Source organism: Acomys russatus, chromosome X (genome assembly GCF_903995435.1).
Source record: "Acomys russatus chromosome X, mAcoRus1.1, whole genome shotgun sequence".
Classification (NCBI taxonomy): Eukaryota; Metazoa; Chordata; class Mammalia; order Rodentia; family Muridae; genus Acomys; species Acomys russatus.
In genome coordinates, this window is record NC_067169.1 from 19438433 (window position 1) to 19452750 (window position 14318).

Here is a 14318-nt window from a genome sequence, read left to right on the forward strand (position 1 = left end):
CTTTGAGAAATTCATACATACATATAATATATTTTGGTTCTATTCACCCTTTATTCCCCCCACCCAACCAATTCTTCTGGGATATATTTCAACTTTCTTTTCCTCCTTGGTAGGCTGGCCATGTTCCAATGTATATGTAGGCTGCACTATTTGGACTCAGTGGGTTATTAAACAAACACCTATTTTTATTTTAAATGATGTCTGATTGTTTGATACCACATTAATTTTATTTAACTAGCTCTTGACTGTGACCTGGATGGAAAAACAAATTTATAGGTAATTATTCAATCCAACTAAAAAAGAAAAATGGCATTTTAATATAAGAGTTATCATATTTCTTAGATATGTGGGGATTTACAGAAATACTTTTTAAAAGAAATTTGTAACGGGAAGTAAAAGAATTGTGATTTGTTTCTCTTTTTTCTGAAGGAGTAAATAACTAAGCAAGTTATAAGAAACTAAGGATTCTGTTGAGACAGGAAGGAATTAGATTTCTCATTTCTGACTAGAACTTGACAATTAAATTGCTTTTTAGTTATTGGTGCAAATATGGTTAAGGAATGAATTTTTCGTGTAATCAAAAAACATCATGGATAAGAGGTATACTGCTCTCCTAAATTAAATATATGATAATTCACAAAAGCTTATTACATAGTTGACTAATAACAAGAAAAGAAAGATCTGTATAGATCTAGACATTAACTAATAAGGAGCGAGAAATACTGATGCTGCTGCTTTGAGCAACATGCATTGTAAAAGAGTATCACAATACTGTACTTTATTCCATTAATATGCAAGTTTTTACATGTTAGTCTTTGAGTGTGGGGGATGGAGAAAATATAAGACAGGCAGGGATAATAGGAGACTTGGGATGGAGTGAAGAAAAATTGGTCTTGTTAACTATAAGATCGCCTATAAAAACAGAGAGCTTATGCTCCATTAAAGGCTTGAATGACACTTATGAACTTATAAAGTCATAGAAATGAGCTATCACATGAAATGTTTTGAAAAGTAAGAAGGCAAAACCAAAATTATTTTTACTCTGAATCCAAAAGCTTTTTGCACACTTTAGTTTCATCATCTATAAAAACAGAAGCTTAATTATATAGAAATGCAAATACACCTAGAATAAAACCAAAGTGATCCTAACAAATAAACAAATAAAATTAGCACAAGGTTGGGAGACTATCTTCTCCCTATCTCTAAACTTACATCAAAGCTACAGTTACTAAAGTTACTTGCACAGAATGACAAAAAGATCAGTGAAATGTAAGAGCCCAGAAACAAACCTTTACATTTATGGTCAATTGATTTTTGTTTTTGTTTTTGTTTTTGTTTTTTTTCAAGACAGGGTTTCTCTGTGTAGCCTTGGCTGTCCTGGACTCACTTTGTAGACCAGACTGGCCTCAAACTCACAGTGATCCACTTGCCTCTGCCTTCAGAGTGCTGGGATTAAAGGTGTGCACCACCATACCTGGCTTCAATTGATTTTTTTTTTTAAAGATGGAAAGTGATAGATGTTAACACATTTAATTGGGAAGTGATAACTTTTTCCTTTTTTTTTTTTTTTGATTTTTTTTTTGTGTGACATGGTTTCTCTGTGTATCCTTGGCTGTCCTGCACTCACTTTGTAGATTAAAGGCATGTGCCACCTCACCCAGCTTGGAAGTGATAACTTTTTAAAAAGATATGGTACTGAGATAAATGCGGTATCTGTGGAGGTTTGAATAAGAACGGCCCCATAGGCTCATATATTTGAATGCGTAATGATCACGGAGTGGAACTCTTTGATAGATTTAGAAAGATTAGATGCCGCCTTGTTGGAAGAAAGGGTTTTGATGTTTCCTGGCCCAATGCTTCTTGCTTTCTCTTGGCATGTGGATTAGGATAAAGGACTCCCAACACTTCTCCACATCCATGCCTGTTTCCATGCTCCCCACCATGAGAATAATGCACTAAAACTCTGAAACTTTAAGCAAGCCCCCAATTAGATGCTTTCTTTTAGAAGAGTTGCCTTGGTCCTGGTGTCTCTTCACAACAATTGAACAGCAACTAAGACAGTGTCTTCATGAAAAAGGGTGAATTTAGAGCATTAGCTCATACCGTACACACAAAAAAATAATTTAAAGCACATCAGAGACTTAAACGTAAGAGCTAAAACAATACAGTTTCAAAAGAAAACAACATTTTCAGAGCTTGACTTAGATTACTATGATACCAGAGGCATGGTCCATTAAGAAAAAAAAAATAACTAGGCCTTATAAAAACATGGCATTTTTATACTTAAAGAGGTACCTCTCAGAAAATGGCAAGATACTAATAGAGAAACGTAAGTCACATATTTAGTAACATACTTCCTCCTCATGCCTGGCCTTTTTTGAGAACAAGATTCTAGTGGCTGTGGCAGGGGCAGGGTGGTTCTTATAATTTGTACTTTCAATTTATAAGGATTTTGAAGCTGCCTGAAGGTGTATCTGTAGGATAAAGCTACCAGAAGGTGCCAAGAGGGGCAACATGCATCAGTGGGTCCAGAGGACCAAATCGGGAACCCTAAGAAACAGTAGAAGCATCCTGGATACTTTGTAGCCCTGTCAAATAAAAAAAACAAAAAACAAACAGCAACAACAACAACAGAACAGATCTGGAGCCCCTACCAAGACCCAGTTAATCTCTTAGAAACAAAGTAAAGTTCGATGCAGTCTCTTCTCAACAGCAGTCACAGAACTCTCAAGGGTGGCCTATGGAATGGAAGTACAAACGTCTCATGCCAGGGATAAGTATCACAGAGGAGCCCAGCTCTCATGAAGCGCTGTCCCCTCCCATAAAGACTAGTCTTGGGACCAATGCATTTTACTTCCTACGGACCTCCATCTGTGTGTTGCTTGTCTGACATAGGAATACATGTGTACATTGCAATCGTGTGTGTCTCTGCAGAGAGGCAAGCTTCGTCCCCTTACTTGTATTGTTCTGGGTGTTCTTCTCTTCTGGTATTGAACTCCAGAGAAATTTTTGCATCTAGTCCGATTCCAAAGTAGTTGTTCATGACACACTTTTCTTTGAAGCGTCTGAAAGTAGACAGAGCAGAAGACATATGGTGAGACCGTGCTACCAGCAAGAGAGACGGAAAGCCATTTAAAGGGCCAGACAGCTGCAGACTTACATCGTTTCAGGTGTACAGTGTAAGTGTTCTAGATCAAGGTTTTCCAGGTCTTCACTTTTGAGAGAAGGTATAGAAGATAAGATGCCACGATGAGACCCTAAACAGGAAGGACACCATCTTGGGGACAGATGCAAGCACAAAGCCTTTCTCCCCACTTGTAATCAGGCCCGCTTTCCCCGCTGGGTGAGGATCAAGCTCAATGGCTCTTGCCTAAATAAAAACTTCAGCGTTCTCATGCCACAGAGGCTCCCTTAGATCCTTTGAGATGGATAGGGACTTTCACTGAGAGGGGGATAAAGCTGAGGCATTTGCTGGCTGCTGGGGAAAACAAATCCAAATCATAGCTCTCATCAGGCCAGTATTGTCAAAGTGCCTCACATAGCCATTGCTGTGGACAATGGCATGAAGCAGTGTGGAGTGTCTGGAGGAGTGTGGCCTGTCCACTATAGGGTGTGGTCATGTCCAAAGGCACAGTCGTGAAAACATAGTTACTCCCTGGGAACTAGGTGGCCGTGCTGACGGGTAAAGTAAGAGAAGAAAGACCCTTACGGTGTCTTGGGCTCATCTGACTAAAGTCTTCTGAGTCATCTTCTCCCAGGCAGAAAGTTGATGTGAAGTTCTTAACGGGTAAGGCCTGTCTGCTTTCTTCATCCAGAACTATAGAGAAAAAGTGGACAGAAGAAATGGAGAGAGGGAACCGGGTGTGGAAGAAGGGAAGTAGAGAAGGATGGGGAGACTGGTCACATTAATCAAGCAGGTTCTGAGCATTTCTATGTAGGAAGACAATGAGACCCCTGTTTTCCTTCATGATGCCTCTTGCACTCCCACATTCTTTAGAGCGTTGTTTCCACGTCTTTTTTTATGTTCAGGGTTGGAACTGTCTCTTTTATTCTTTTTCTGTAAGCCACACAGCAGGCATAGGAGTGAGGAGACACTTGGGAGGGGTGCTGTGAAGATCAGGCTGGGAGTCATTAGTCCCTTCTACCTCTATTTCTTAGTTCATGTACTCGCATAAGATTTGTTCAGACTTGAACCTCTAGGACTATGCTAGTCGTGTGTGCATGCATGTGTGATGTGTGTGTGTACATGGTGCACGTATATGATGTGTGTGTGTACATGGTGTGTGTATATGATGTGTGTGTATATGATGTGTGTGTGTGTACATGGTGTGTGTATATGATGTGTGTGTGTGTGTACATGGTGCATGTATATGATGTGTGTGTGTATATGATGTGTGTGTGTACATGGTGTGTGTATATGATGCGTGTGTGTGTACATGGTGTGTGTATATGATGTGTGTGTGTACATGGTGTGTGTATATGATGTGTGTGTGTATATGATGTGTGTGTGTACATGGTGTGTGTATATGATGTGTGTGTGTGTACATGGTGTGTGTATATGATGTGTGTGTATGATGTGTGTGTGTACATGGTGTGTGTATATGATGTGTGTGTGTGTATGATGTGTGTGTGTACATGGTGTGTGTATATGATGCGTGTGTGTGTACATGGTGTGTGTTATGTTGTGTGTGTACATGGTGTGTGGTTATATGATGTGTGTGTATATGATGTGTGTGTACATGGTGTGTGTATATGATGTGTGTGTGTACATGGTGTGTGTATATGATGTGTGTGTGTACATGGTGTGTGTATATGATGTGTGTGTGTATATGATGTGTGTGTACATGGTGTGTGTATATGATGTGTGTGTGTATATGATGTGTGTGTGTACATGGTGTGTGTATATGATGTGTGTGTGTACATGGTGTGTGTGTGTACATGGTGTGTGTATATGATGTGTGTGTGTGTGTACTGGTGCATGTATATGTGTGTGTGTGTGTATATGTGTGTGTGTACATGGTGTGTGTATATGCTGCTGTGTGTGTACATGGTGTGTGTTCTGATGTGTGTGTGTACTGGTGTGTGTATATGCTGTGTGTGTGTTATGATGTGTGTGTGTGTACTGGTGTGTGTATGCTGCGTGTGTGTCTATGATGTGTGTGTGTCCTGGTGTGTGTATATGATGCGTGTGTGTATATGATGTGTGTGTGTACATGGTGTGTATTGCTGTGTGTGTGTTATGATGTGTGTGTGTACTGGTGTGTGTATATGCTGTGTGTGTGTGTATGCTGTGTGTCTTGCTGTGGTGTGTGGTCCTGGTGTGTGTATATGTGTGTGTGTGTGTATATGGTGTGTGTCTATGCTGTGTGTGTGTATATGATGTGTGTGTGTACTGGGTGTGTATATGATGTGTGTGTGTGTACATGGTGCATGTATATGATGTGTGTGTGTATGTGTGTGTGTACATGGTGTGTGTATATGATGTGTGTGTGTGTACATGGTGTGTGTATATGATGTGTGTGTGTACATGGTGTGTGTATATGATGTGTGTGTATATGATGTGTGTGTGTACATGGTGTGTGTATATGATGTATGCGTGTGTGCATGGTGTGTGTATATGATGTATGTGTGTGCCTGGTGTCTGTCTATCTGCTGTGTGTGTGTGTCCCATGGTGTGTGTGTATATGATGTGTGTGTGTACATGGTGTGTGTATATGATGTGTGTGTGTACATGGTGTGTGTATATGATGTGTGGTGTACTGGGTGTGTCTCTGCTGTGTGTGTGTATCTGCTGTGTGTGTACTGGTGTGTGTATCTGATGTGTGTGTACATGGTGTGTGTCTCTGTGTGTGTGTGTCCATGGTGTGTGTCTATGCTGTGTGTGTGTACATGGTGTGTGTATGCTGTGTGTGTGTCTATGCTGTGTGTGTGTCCATGGTGTGTGTCTATGCTGTGTGTGTGTACATGGTGTGTGTCTGTGTGTGTCTACTGGTGTGTGTATATGATGTGTGTGTGTGTACATGGTGCATGTATATGATGTGTGTGTGTATATGATGTGTGTGTGTACATGGTGTGTGTATATGATGCGCGTGTGTGTACATGGTGTGTGTATATGATGCGCGTGTGTGTACATGGTGTGTGTATATGATGCGCGTGTGTGTACATGGTGTGTGTATATGATGCGCGTGTGTGTACATGGTGTGTGTATATGATGCGCGTGTGTGTACATGGTGTGTGTATATGACGTGTGCGGGGAGGGGGTGTGCGTGTGGGTGTGAGTGCAGGTACTTGCATACCACAACATACATGTAGTAGTCAGAGGACAACTTTGGGAACCACTTCTCATTTTCCACCTTGTTTAAAGTAGGCTAGCTCTTGTTGTTTCTTGCTGCATACACCAGGCTAGCCCACAAGCTTCCAATGACTCTTCTGTGTCTCTTTCTCCCGTTTCCCCAGAGAGCTTTGTTACCATATCCAGCTTTGACACAGGCTCTGGGGATTCAAACTCAGGTTGTTAGCCATGCGCAGTCACCTCCCTGGCCTATTACTGGTCACTCAGATGTCTCAGCACTACCCAGGACACTAGCAATGTTACTACCTTTTCTGTCAGCCCAGATGTTGTTCAGTTCACATGTTCAGCTTGTACCAAGGCTCATATGTTCATTTACTACTTTGTAGCCATGTCTTTGTTTGTCCCATGGCCACAAACCACAACCTTTACCTTTAACACGTGTTGAGGGAACAGAGTAAAGATGGGTTGTGACGGAGCTATGGCTAATAGCTAATAACTCCGTTAGAGCATAGATTATCTTACAGCATTCTTTTGCTTGTTTTTCAAAAGAGCATTATGAAGATGAAGAGATCACCAAAAAATACTATATGAGGAAGCTGGGGAAGTGAAAACTTCATACTAAGCTGAGAGTTGGGAAAGTGTCGAGAATTCTGGGCACTGGCAATCACTGCCATTCTCAGGATCCAGATGCCTGACTACTAATGTGCAAGACATGCAAAGATGAACACCGCAACAAGACGTGAGGCTGACCGAGCTTTCAGCGCTGTTACTCCCATCACTTGTAGTTGGTTAGGAGGAGTGTCAGTTCCAAAAACTGACAAGTATAATAAGTGAGGGCTGGGAAAGGAGACGTCAAAAGGACAGCTTCTCTGGACTGAAGCTTTTCAAACCAACACTCAGAGAGCTGACTTAGAATGTATCCAAAATGCAGAATCCAGTCAAGTGCTGTCAGTGAGGTGATAGCAAACCCAGAGTAAAGTAGATCATAAGAGGAACCCTTGCTTTTGTTTTATTTTTCTATCCCAGCCATAATAAGTCTAAGCACCTTACCTTGTTCAACCTGGAATATGACGAGTTTCAAGGATTGCTGGAGTTTCTGGGCCCTTGCGGCCAACTCCAGTTTGGACTTTGCTATGTAGTCTATTTGACAGATGAAGGGCTTTCCATCAGCTTTGCCCCTGGCCGCATATGCTGTGGCTCCTTTCTCAGCAGAAGCTGCTGCTGCATCCTCAGTCAGGACATCAATAACAACACTGAGTTTATCATACATTAAGTCACTCTACAGAGGGAAGAAGGAAATGGGATATTGTTGTGAAGGACAGAGTAAGGAGTACGGATGGCACGGGGAAGGCTGAAGGGTAGTACTATGCCAGAGACACTGAACCTAGAATTCCATATGTGAGGGGGTAAAGTACAAGCTGTGCTGATACTCAAATGATTATGGAATTATTTGTTTCTGAGCAGCTTCGGGTAGCTCTGCATGCTCCTAAGTTATGTCACGTCAAGCTGGCCGTCAAATTTGGCCAGAGCATGGCTAAAATGGAGAAAGGGAGACATTTTTTTGTGTATTTTCACAAACATGCTCCTACGGATGCTGGCGTGCCTCTGCATAATGTTGGCGTCTGCCTTCATACGTCTGTATTTCAAGAATGCGCATCTGCTCCATGATTTAAACTTTTCTGTACTAAGCACAGTGGCTCTCGACCTTCCTAATGCTGTGACCCTGTAACACGGGCCCTCATGTTGTGCTGCCCTCCAACCATCAAGTTGCTTTCACTGGTATTTCATAAGCACAATTTTGTTACTGTTATGAATTGTACTGCAAGTATCTAACACGCATGACATCTGTTTGTGACCCTTGTGAAAGGGTCTTTCAACCCCCAAAGAAGTCGCAACCCACAAGTTGAGAACTGCTGACATAGTCGTTTGGGATGTGAGACAAGTTACTTCACCTGCTTGTCACGCCACAGCTTAGGTCAGCTGTGCAAATTATATAAATGGATACATTAAAAGCACTTAGAACAGGCTCTGATGCAAAGAGTGTGCTCCATGTCAGATATTGCTACCGAGATGAGTGTGGGCCTATTTCTTTCTTTCAATTTTTAAATGTGTATGTGGTATGTATGTTCATGTATATGAATTTTTCTGCACATATGTGGGTGCACATGGGTGTGAGGGGGTGGAGACCAGAGGTTATTGTCTGGGTAATCCTCAGTGACTCTTCCACCCTATTTACTGAGCAAGGTCTCTGAATACAACTCACAACCCTCTGTTAGGCATAGTCTCTAGCCAGATTGTTCTTGCTATCCCTTGTCTGCACTTTCCAGAGCTAGAATTACAGTGCCCACCCAGAAATTATGTGGGCGTTTTGGGGGGAACCCAAACTCCAGTCTTCACATTTGCACAGGGAAGCACTTTTAACTGTTGAGACATGTCTGCAACCTGACATATTTCTATTGTATAAGTGCAGTGTTGGGGCTAGAACTTGTGGCCTTATGCGGATCTAACAAACATTCTACTGAGTAATAGCTCCACCTTTCTGCGGATTTATATGCAATACATTTGCATGCATACTTTGGTGTAGAACTCAATTCAATAATGCTCACTGTTCACTAGCATCTATCTGTGGGCAGCTTCTTGGCACACACCTGGGTGCATGGCATGTGTATATGCACGGAAAGTAGCAAGCTTCATTTAGAAAAGATGATAGTGATGAGACTGGGCCTTCTTTGTTAAGAAGATTTACCAGCTACTTAACTTTGCCATTCCTTTATGATTCCCCAGTAAGAGGCACATTTTATTTTATTGAAAAAGCGAGTCCTAGCTCATAAAGAGATAAGACACTAGGAAAGGAAGCTTACTTTCAAAATCACAGACTCCACTGCTGTATTGTTCTGCTTTATATGGGTCCAGGCCTTTACAATATCAGCCACAAAATCTTCTACTGCTGAGCATAGGAATCTGGGGGAAAAAGAGGTAAATGACATATGTGAGGTCCAGAGCCCTTATCTCTTATAATATATATATATATATATATATATATATATATATATATATATATATATATATATATATATAATCCTTCCATCTCTCTTTCACAATATTTTCTACTTTTTCTGTCCCCTCTCCAACTTCCCATCCTCCTTTGTTGGTTTTATTTTTCCCTGTACATCTGATGAAATATGCTTCTTTCCCACTTGGGCCCATTTTCACCCCCCACTTCCCAAGTGATGCACTTGAGATCGGTTTGCTGGCATTTCTTAGTGATGGTTATAAATTCCCAGAAAGAGAGAATTCATTTGGTTAACCTTTTCACCTTGGGTAAACCAGCTCTGGCTCAGGGCTGCCTGATAAATGTCAAGAATCTTTGCTCCTAAGAGTGCTAGGAAAAATGAATGACATAAACATTTAGGAGGGGATGTGTTGCTGAAGTTATACGATAGCAGACACCAGCTCCACACTTGTGCTTTCCCAGGCACTGACAGGCAAGGCATCAGTCCCTGGACCCTGAAAACATGGCTCAAACTCCCATTAGTCCCCTAACTTCTGGGGATGACTGGACCAAGGACCCTGAACCTTCAAGCCAAACTTCTATCACTCACTAGTTCCTGATGACTAGAAGTAAGGAGTCCCCAGAGACCCCTGCTCACACTTCTGTGGATCCTCTAGCTCCTGGGCCTGAAGAGTAAGCATGGCCCCTGCATGGGGAGACCTGGGGGCACTCAGAGAAAGGATAGCAGGCTACCAAGAAGAGACTTGATACCCTATGAGCATATACAGGGGGAAGAAGTCCCCCTCAGTCACAATCATAGGGGAGGGGAGTAAGGAGAAAATGGGATGGATGGAGGAATGGGAGGATACAAGGGAGGGGATAACCATTGAGATGTAATATGAATAAATTAATAAAATAAAATTTAAAAAAAGAAAGTAAGCAATCTCCAGCGTATTATCCCTCAGCCCACATTTCTATTCAATGTTCAAGTTCCAGTGAAGAAAGAAACAAACAAAAAGGAATGTGACAAACCAAGAAAACACATCTCCACAAACACACACACACACACACACACACACACACACACACACACACACACACACACACAAACCCTGATCCCATAATCATGAGCCCCAGTGAAAATGATGGTAGAGATTTTCCAGAGAAAGAACTTGAAAGAATGATTATAAGGAAGGAGGGGCCTGGGATCAGGCTGTAAAGTGATTAAGTAAATGATAGATAGATAGATAAATAGATAGACAGACAGACAAATAGAATGATTATAAGTATGTCCAAACAACTCAAGGAAGACAAGAATATTTGCTAAAAGAATAAAAGAGATTTAAAAAAATCAATGCAAGTTATGAAAAGAGAATTCAGTAAAGACATAAAATTACTTAAGAAAAGTCAAACTGAAATCATGCTGGAAATGAAAACATCAATAAGCAGGACTTCTGGGTAAGATGGTGGACTAGAAGCCATGTCGAGCATGGATAGCTTATTACAATTAAGGAATTAAAAGGGATCTAAATAATATTAACATCAATCGGCTTCTTCTCCAGACCTAGAGTCTACTTGATCAACACCCAAACAAACCACACATACGATCACACCCAAGGACTATCTGTACTAGAGACCAGGACTCGCTGCTGTGACTGCAACCAGTACAGCCACCACCACTGTATGGCCATTTTGTTCCACCTTAACAATAGGATAAAATAATCCTACCAAGATATCCACAAAAGTGGTGTTGGTAGGGATGTCATAGAACGGTCTCCCAGTGACTGCTGTCAGGGCCACCATCAGTACCCCCAGTGGAAAAAGGTAAAACTGTGGGAGCTAAGCAAAGCTCTGAATGGTGTTTTAGGTACCACACAACCGCCAGCTGCTCCTGCCTTTGCGTGAGTGCAGCAAGTGTGGCTAGGTGGAGTTTGCCTCAGCTACCCAGAGCCCACAGAACAGTGAAGAAAACTACGTTCAAAAGGCTCCGGGAGCCAATGAGGGAAGAAACGGACTGGTCAAATTCAACACAGAGTATGATCAGGACGTGAACCAGGACCAAAGAGAAAAAGGCAGTGGCTCTGATGAAGAGGAAAGAAAAAGCAAAAAGCTAAAATAGGCTTGGGGACAGCGATCTTGTTTTCTCACATCTCCACCCAACTCCCTTCCCTGGTCCACAGCCGTTTCTTATCTACAGTGTACCGTAGGGCATTCTAGCAGGCCAACACTGTCCCCTACTGTTCACACCTTGTGCTGTTTTACTCCCTCATTTTCTTTCTTTGTGTCTTCCTTCCTCTTTCCCATAGCTATTCCTTAGTAGTACATCTCCTAACCCCCAAAGGCTGGCCTGGTTTATGGTACTGGGACCCATATTTTTACCTCCTCTTTTTAGTCTACCATTAATCAAAACTCCTACACATTAATGTCATTTTTTTTCTTTGCCTCAACTATTCTCTCACTCCTATGAATACCCGTTTCCTCTACTTCCGAAGTAACAACATGCTCATCACAGGACTCAATGCGATCACTAATGTTCCCTCCTTTCCTTTTCCAAACAGCTCATATTAACGTATTAGCATACACAGTAGCACTGGGCCTCCTGTGTTCTCTAAAGTAGTCAGTATTTAGTACGTGTCTGTTTTGTAGTCCCTTTCTACTATAGTATAAGAATGGTTAAACTATGGGATAGTGATTGGTGCCTCAGACTGTAGTCAGCCCACAGACTGGAGACAGAGCCTGGTGCCTGGAACAGAATGAAAACATCACCACACCTGTTCCAAGCTAGTCTCACCCGAGCACTGCAAACAGAGTAGCTGAGAGAGGCAACCAGAAGTAAAAACCAAAACTAAAACAACAAATCTTATCCAACGATATAAGCCCCAGTGCAAAAATCTAAGTAATAATAAAATGCAAGACAGCTTATCTCCTCCTAAAAATTACCAGCCCCATACCAATGATCCCTAGTCAAAATGGCCTAGACAAAATACCAGGCACAGACTGCAAAACAATAATTATACATGTGTAAGAATATCTCAAAGAGGACGCTAATATTTTCCAATAGAACACAAAGAGACAGCTGAATGAAATAAGGACATGAAAATAGAATTTAATAAAGAGATGGACAGACCTAAGAAAACTCAAACCAAAATAATGACCGAATTAAAAACACACTCAAGCAAATAAAAACTTCAGTGAAAAGCCTCAACAAGACAGGATGAATCATATATAAGAGACTATCAGGGTACGAAGACAGAATAGAGCAGCAGTTCTCACTCCGTTAGGGGCCAAGTGACCTTTCCGCAGAGGTCACCTAAAACCATCACAAAACATAGATACCTACACTGTGACCGATAACAGCAGCAAAATTACAGTTATGAAGTAGCAATGAAATAATTTTGTTGTTGGGGGTCACCACATCATGGGGATCTGTGTCAAAGGACCACAGCATTAGGAAGGTTGAGAACCACTGGACTAGAGGAATTGGGTCATTCAGTCAAAGCCCATGATATAGTTAAAACAACGTATGAACAGAACAAACATGAACTTTGAGACTCCATGGAAAGTAAAAAAAAACCTATGTATTATTAGCATACAAGAAGGGAAAGATTTTCATGCAAAAAGCATGGAAACTAATTTTGATAAGATTATAAAAGAAAACTTCCCAGATTATGATGGAGAGACACTCATCCAGGTATAAGACATACACAGAGCACCAAACAGGACCAGATAAAAACCACTGCTATAGTTGAGACACTAGATGTACAGAAACAAGAAAGTATATTAAAAGCTGAAAATGAGAAATGCCAAGTAACAAACAAAGATAGGCCTGGCAGAAAAACTGCTGGACTTTTAAAGCCAAACTATGATAAGAAGTTGGGCTTCGATTGATGTCTTTCAAACTGAAAGCTCCGTAGAATATAGCCAGTAAAACCACCTTCCACAGTTGGTTAAAGAAAAACTTTCCGTGATAAAAGCAGGCTAAAGTAACTCATGGCCACCAAGCTAGCTCTACAGACATTACCAGAAAGAATACTTCAGTCTAAAGAGAAAGATAATATACTCAGGAGACAACATAAGGAAAAATAAATAAATGATGTTTGATAATCATTAAACAAAAGAAGGCTTAGAAAACCACAAACACTACCTTTTTTTTTAGTGAAGGAATAATATACAGAATAGCAGATTGAGTTGGAAAATAAGATTCTTTTTTTCTTCTGCCTGCAAGAAACAAACCTTACTGCCAAAGATAAATGCTGTCATAGGTTGAAAGGAGGGGATAAGTGTTCCAAGAGAATTTAACAAATAGGCATTACTCTTCTAATATCCAAAGAAATAGACTCCCAGCCAGTTTTTATCAGAAGAAATAAAAAATATTCCATGCTTGTCATGGGAAAAATTCATCCAAAGGAAATTACAATTTTAAATGTAAATGAAGCAAATATACAGTTCATACTTTCAAAAAGCAAGTAAAATAGAATTAAAAGATTATCATATTAATCCTACAAATTCATGAGCATATGAGGCCTTTCTATCTTCTGATATCATCTTCAATTTGTTTTTTCAGTGTCACAAATTTTTTCATTGTACATGTCTTTCATTTTCTTGATTAGATTTTCAAGATATTTTAATTTTTGAAGCCACTGTGAACAGCCTTGATTTTTTCTTGGTACTTTGTTGTTTGTATGCAGGAAGGGTGCTTTTTGTGTGTCAATTTTCCATGTTGTTATCTTACTGAATGTGACTATCAGTTAAGGAGTTTTCTCGTGGTGTCTTTAGGATGTTTTATGCATGTAATCATATAATCTGCAAAGAGGGAAACTTTGATTCTTCCTTTCTTATTTGTATCCACTTTATATAAGGACTTCACTTGTCTTATTGCTCTGGCTAAGTTAATAGACAGGGGAGAGTGAACAACCTTGTTTTGTTCCTGATTTTAGGGGAAATGCTTTGAATTTTTCTCCATTTAGGATGAGGCTGGCTATGGAATTCCTTTATATTGTTTTTACTATGTTAATATATGTCCCCTGTGTCCTT

General features: G+C 40.7%; 1 protein-coding gene across 1 annotated transcript in view; it reads right to left on the minus strand.

Moving 5' to 3' along the window:
• Positions 1-14318, minus strand: part of Dgkk (diacylglycerol kinase kappa) — a 116060-nt gene that overhangs the window by 11049 nt on the left and 90693 nt on the right. The window contains 5 exon segments of the mRNA XM_051141138.1: positions 2958-3065; positions 3161-3257; positions 3710-3817; positions 7343-7571; positions 9154-9253. Coding sequence (XP_050997095.1) covers positions 2958-3065; positions 3161-3257; positions 3710-3817; positions 7343-7571; positions 9154-9253 — 642 coding nt within the window.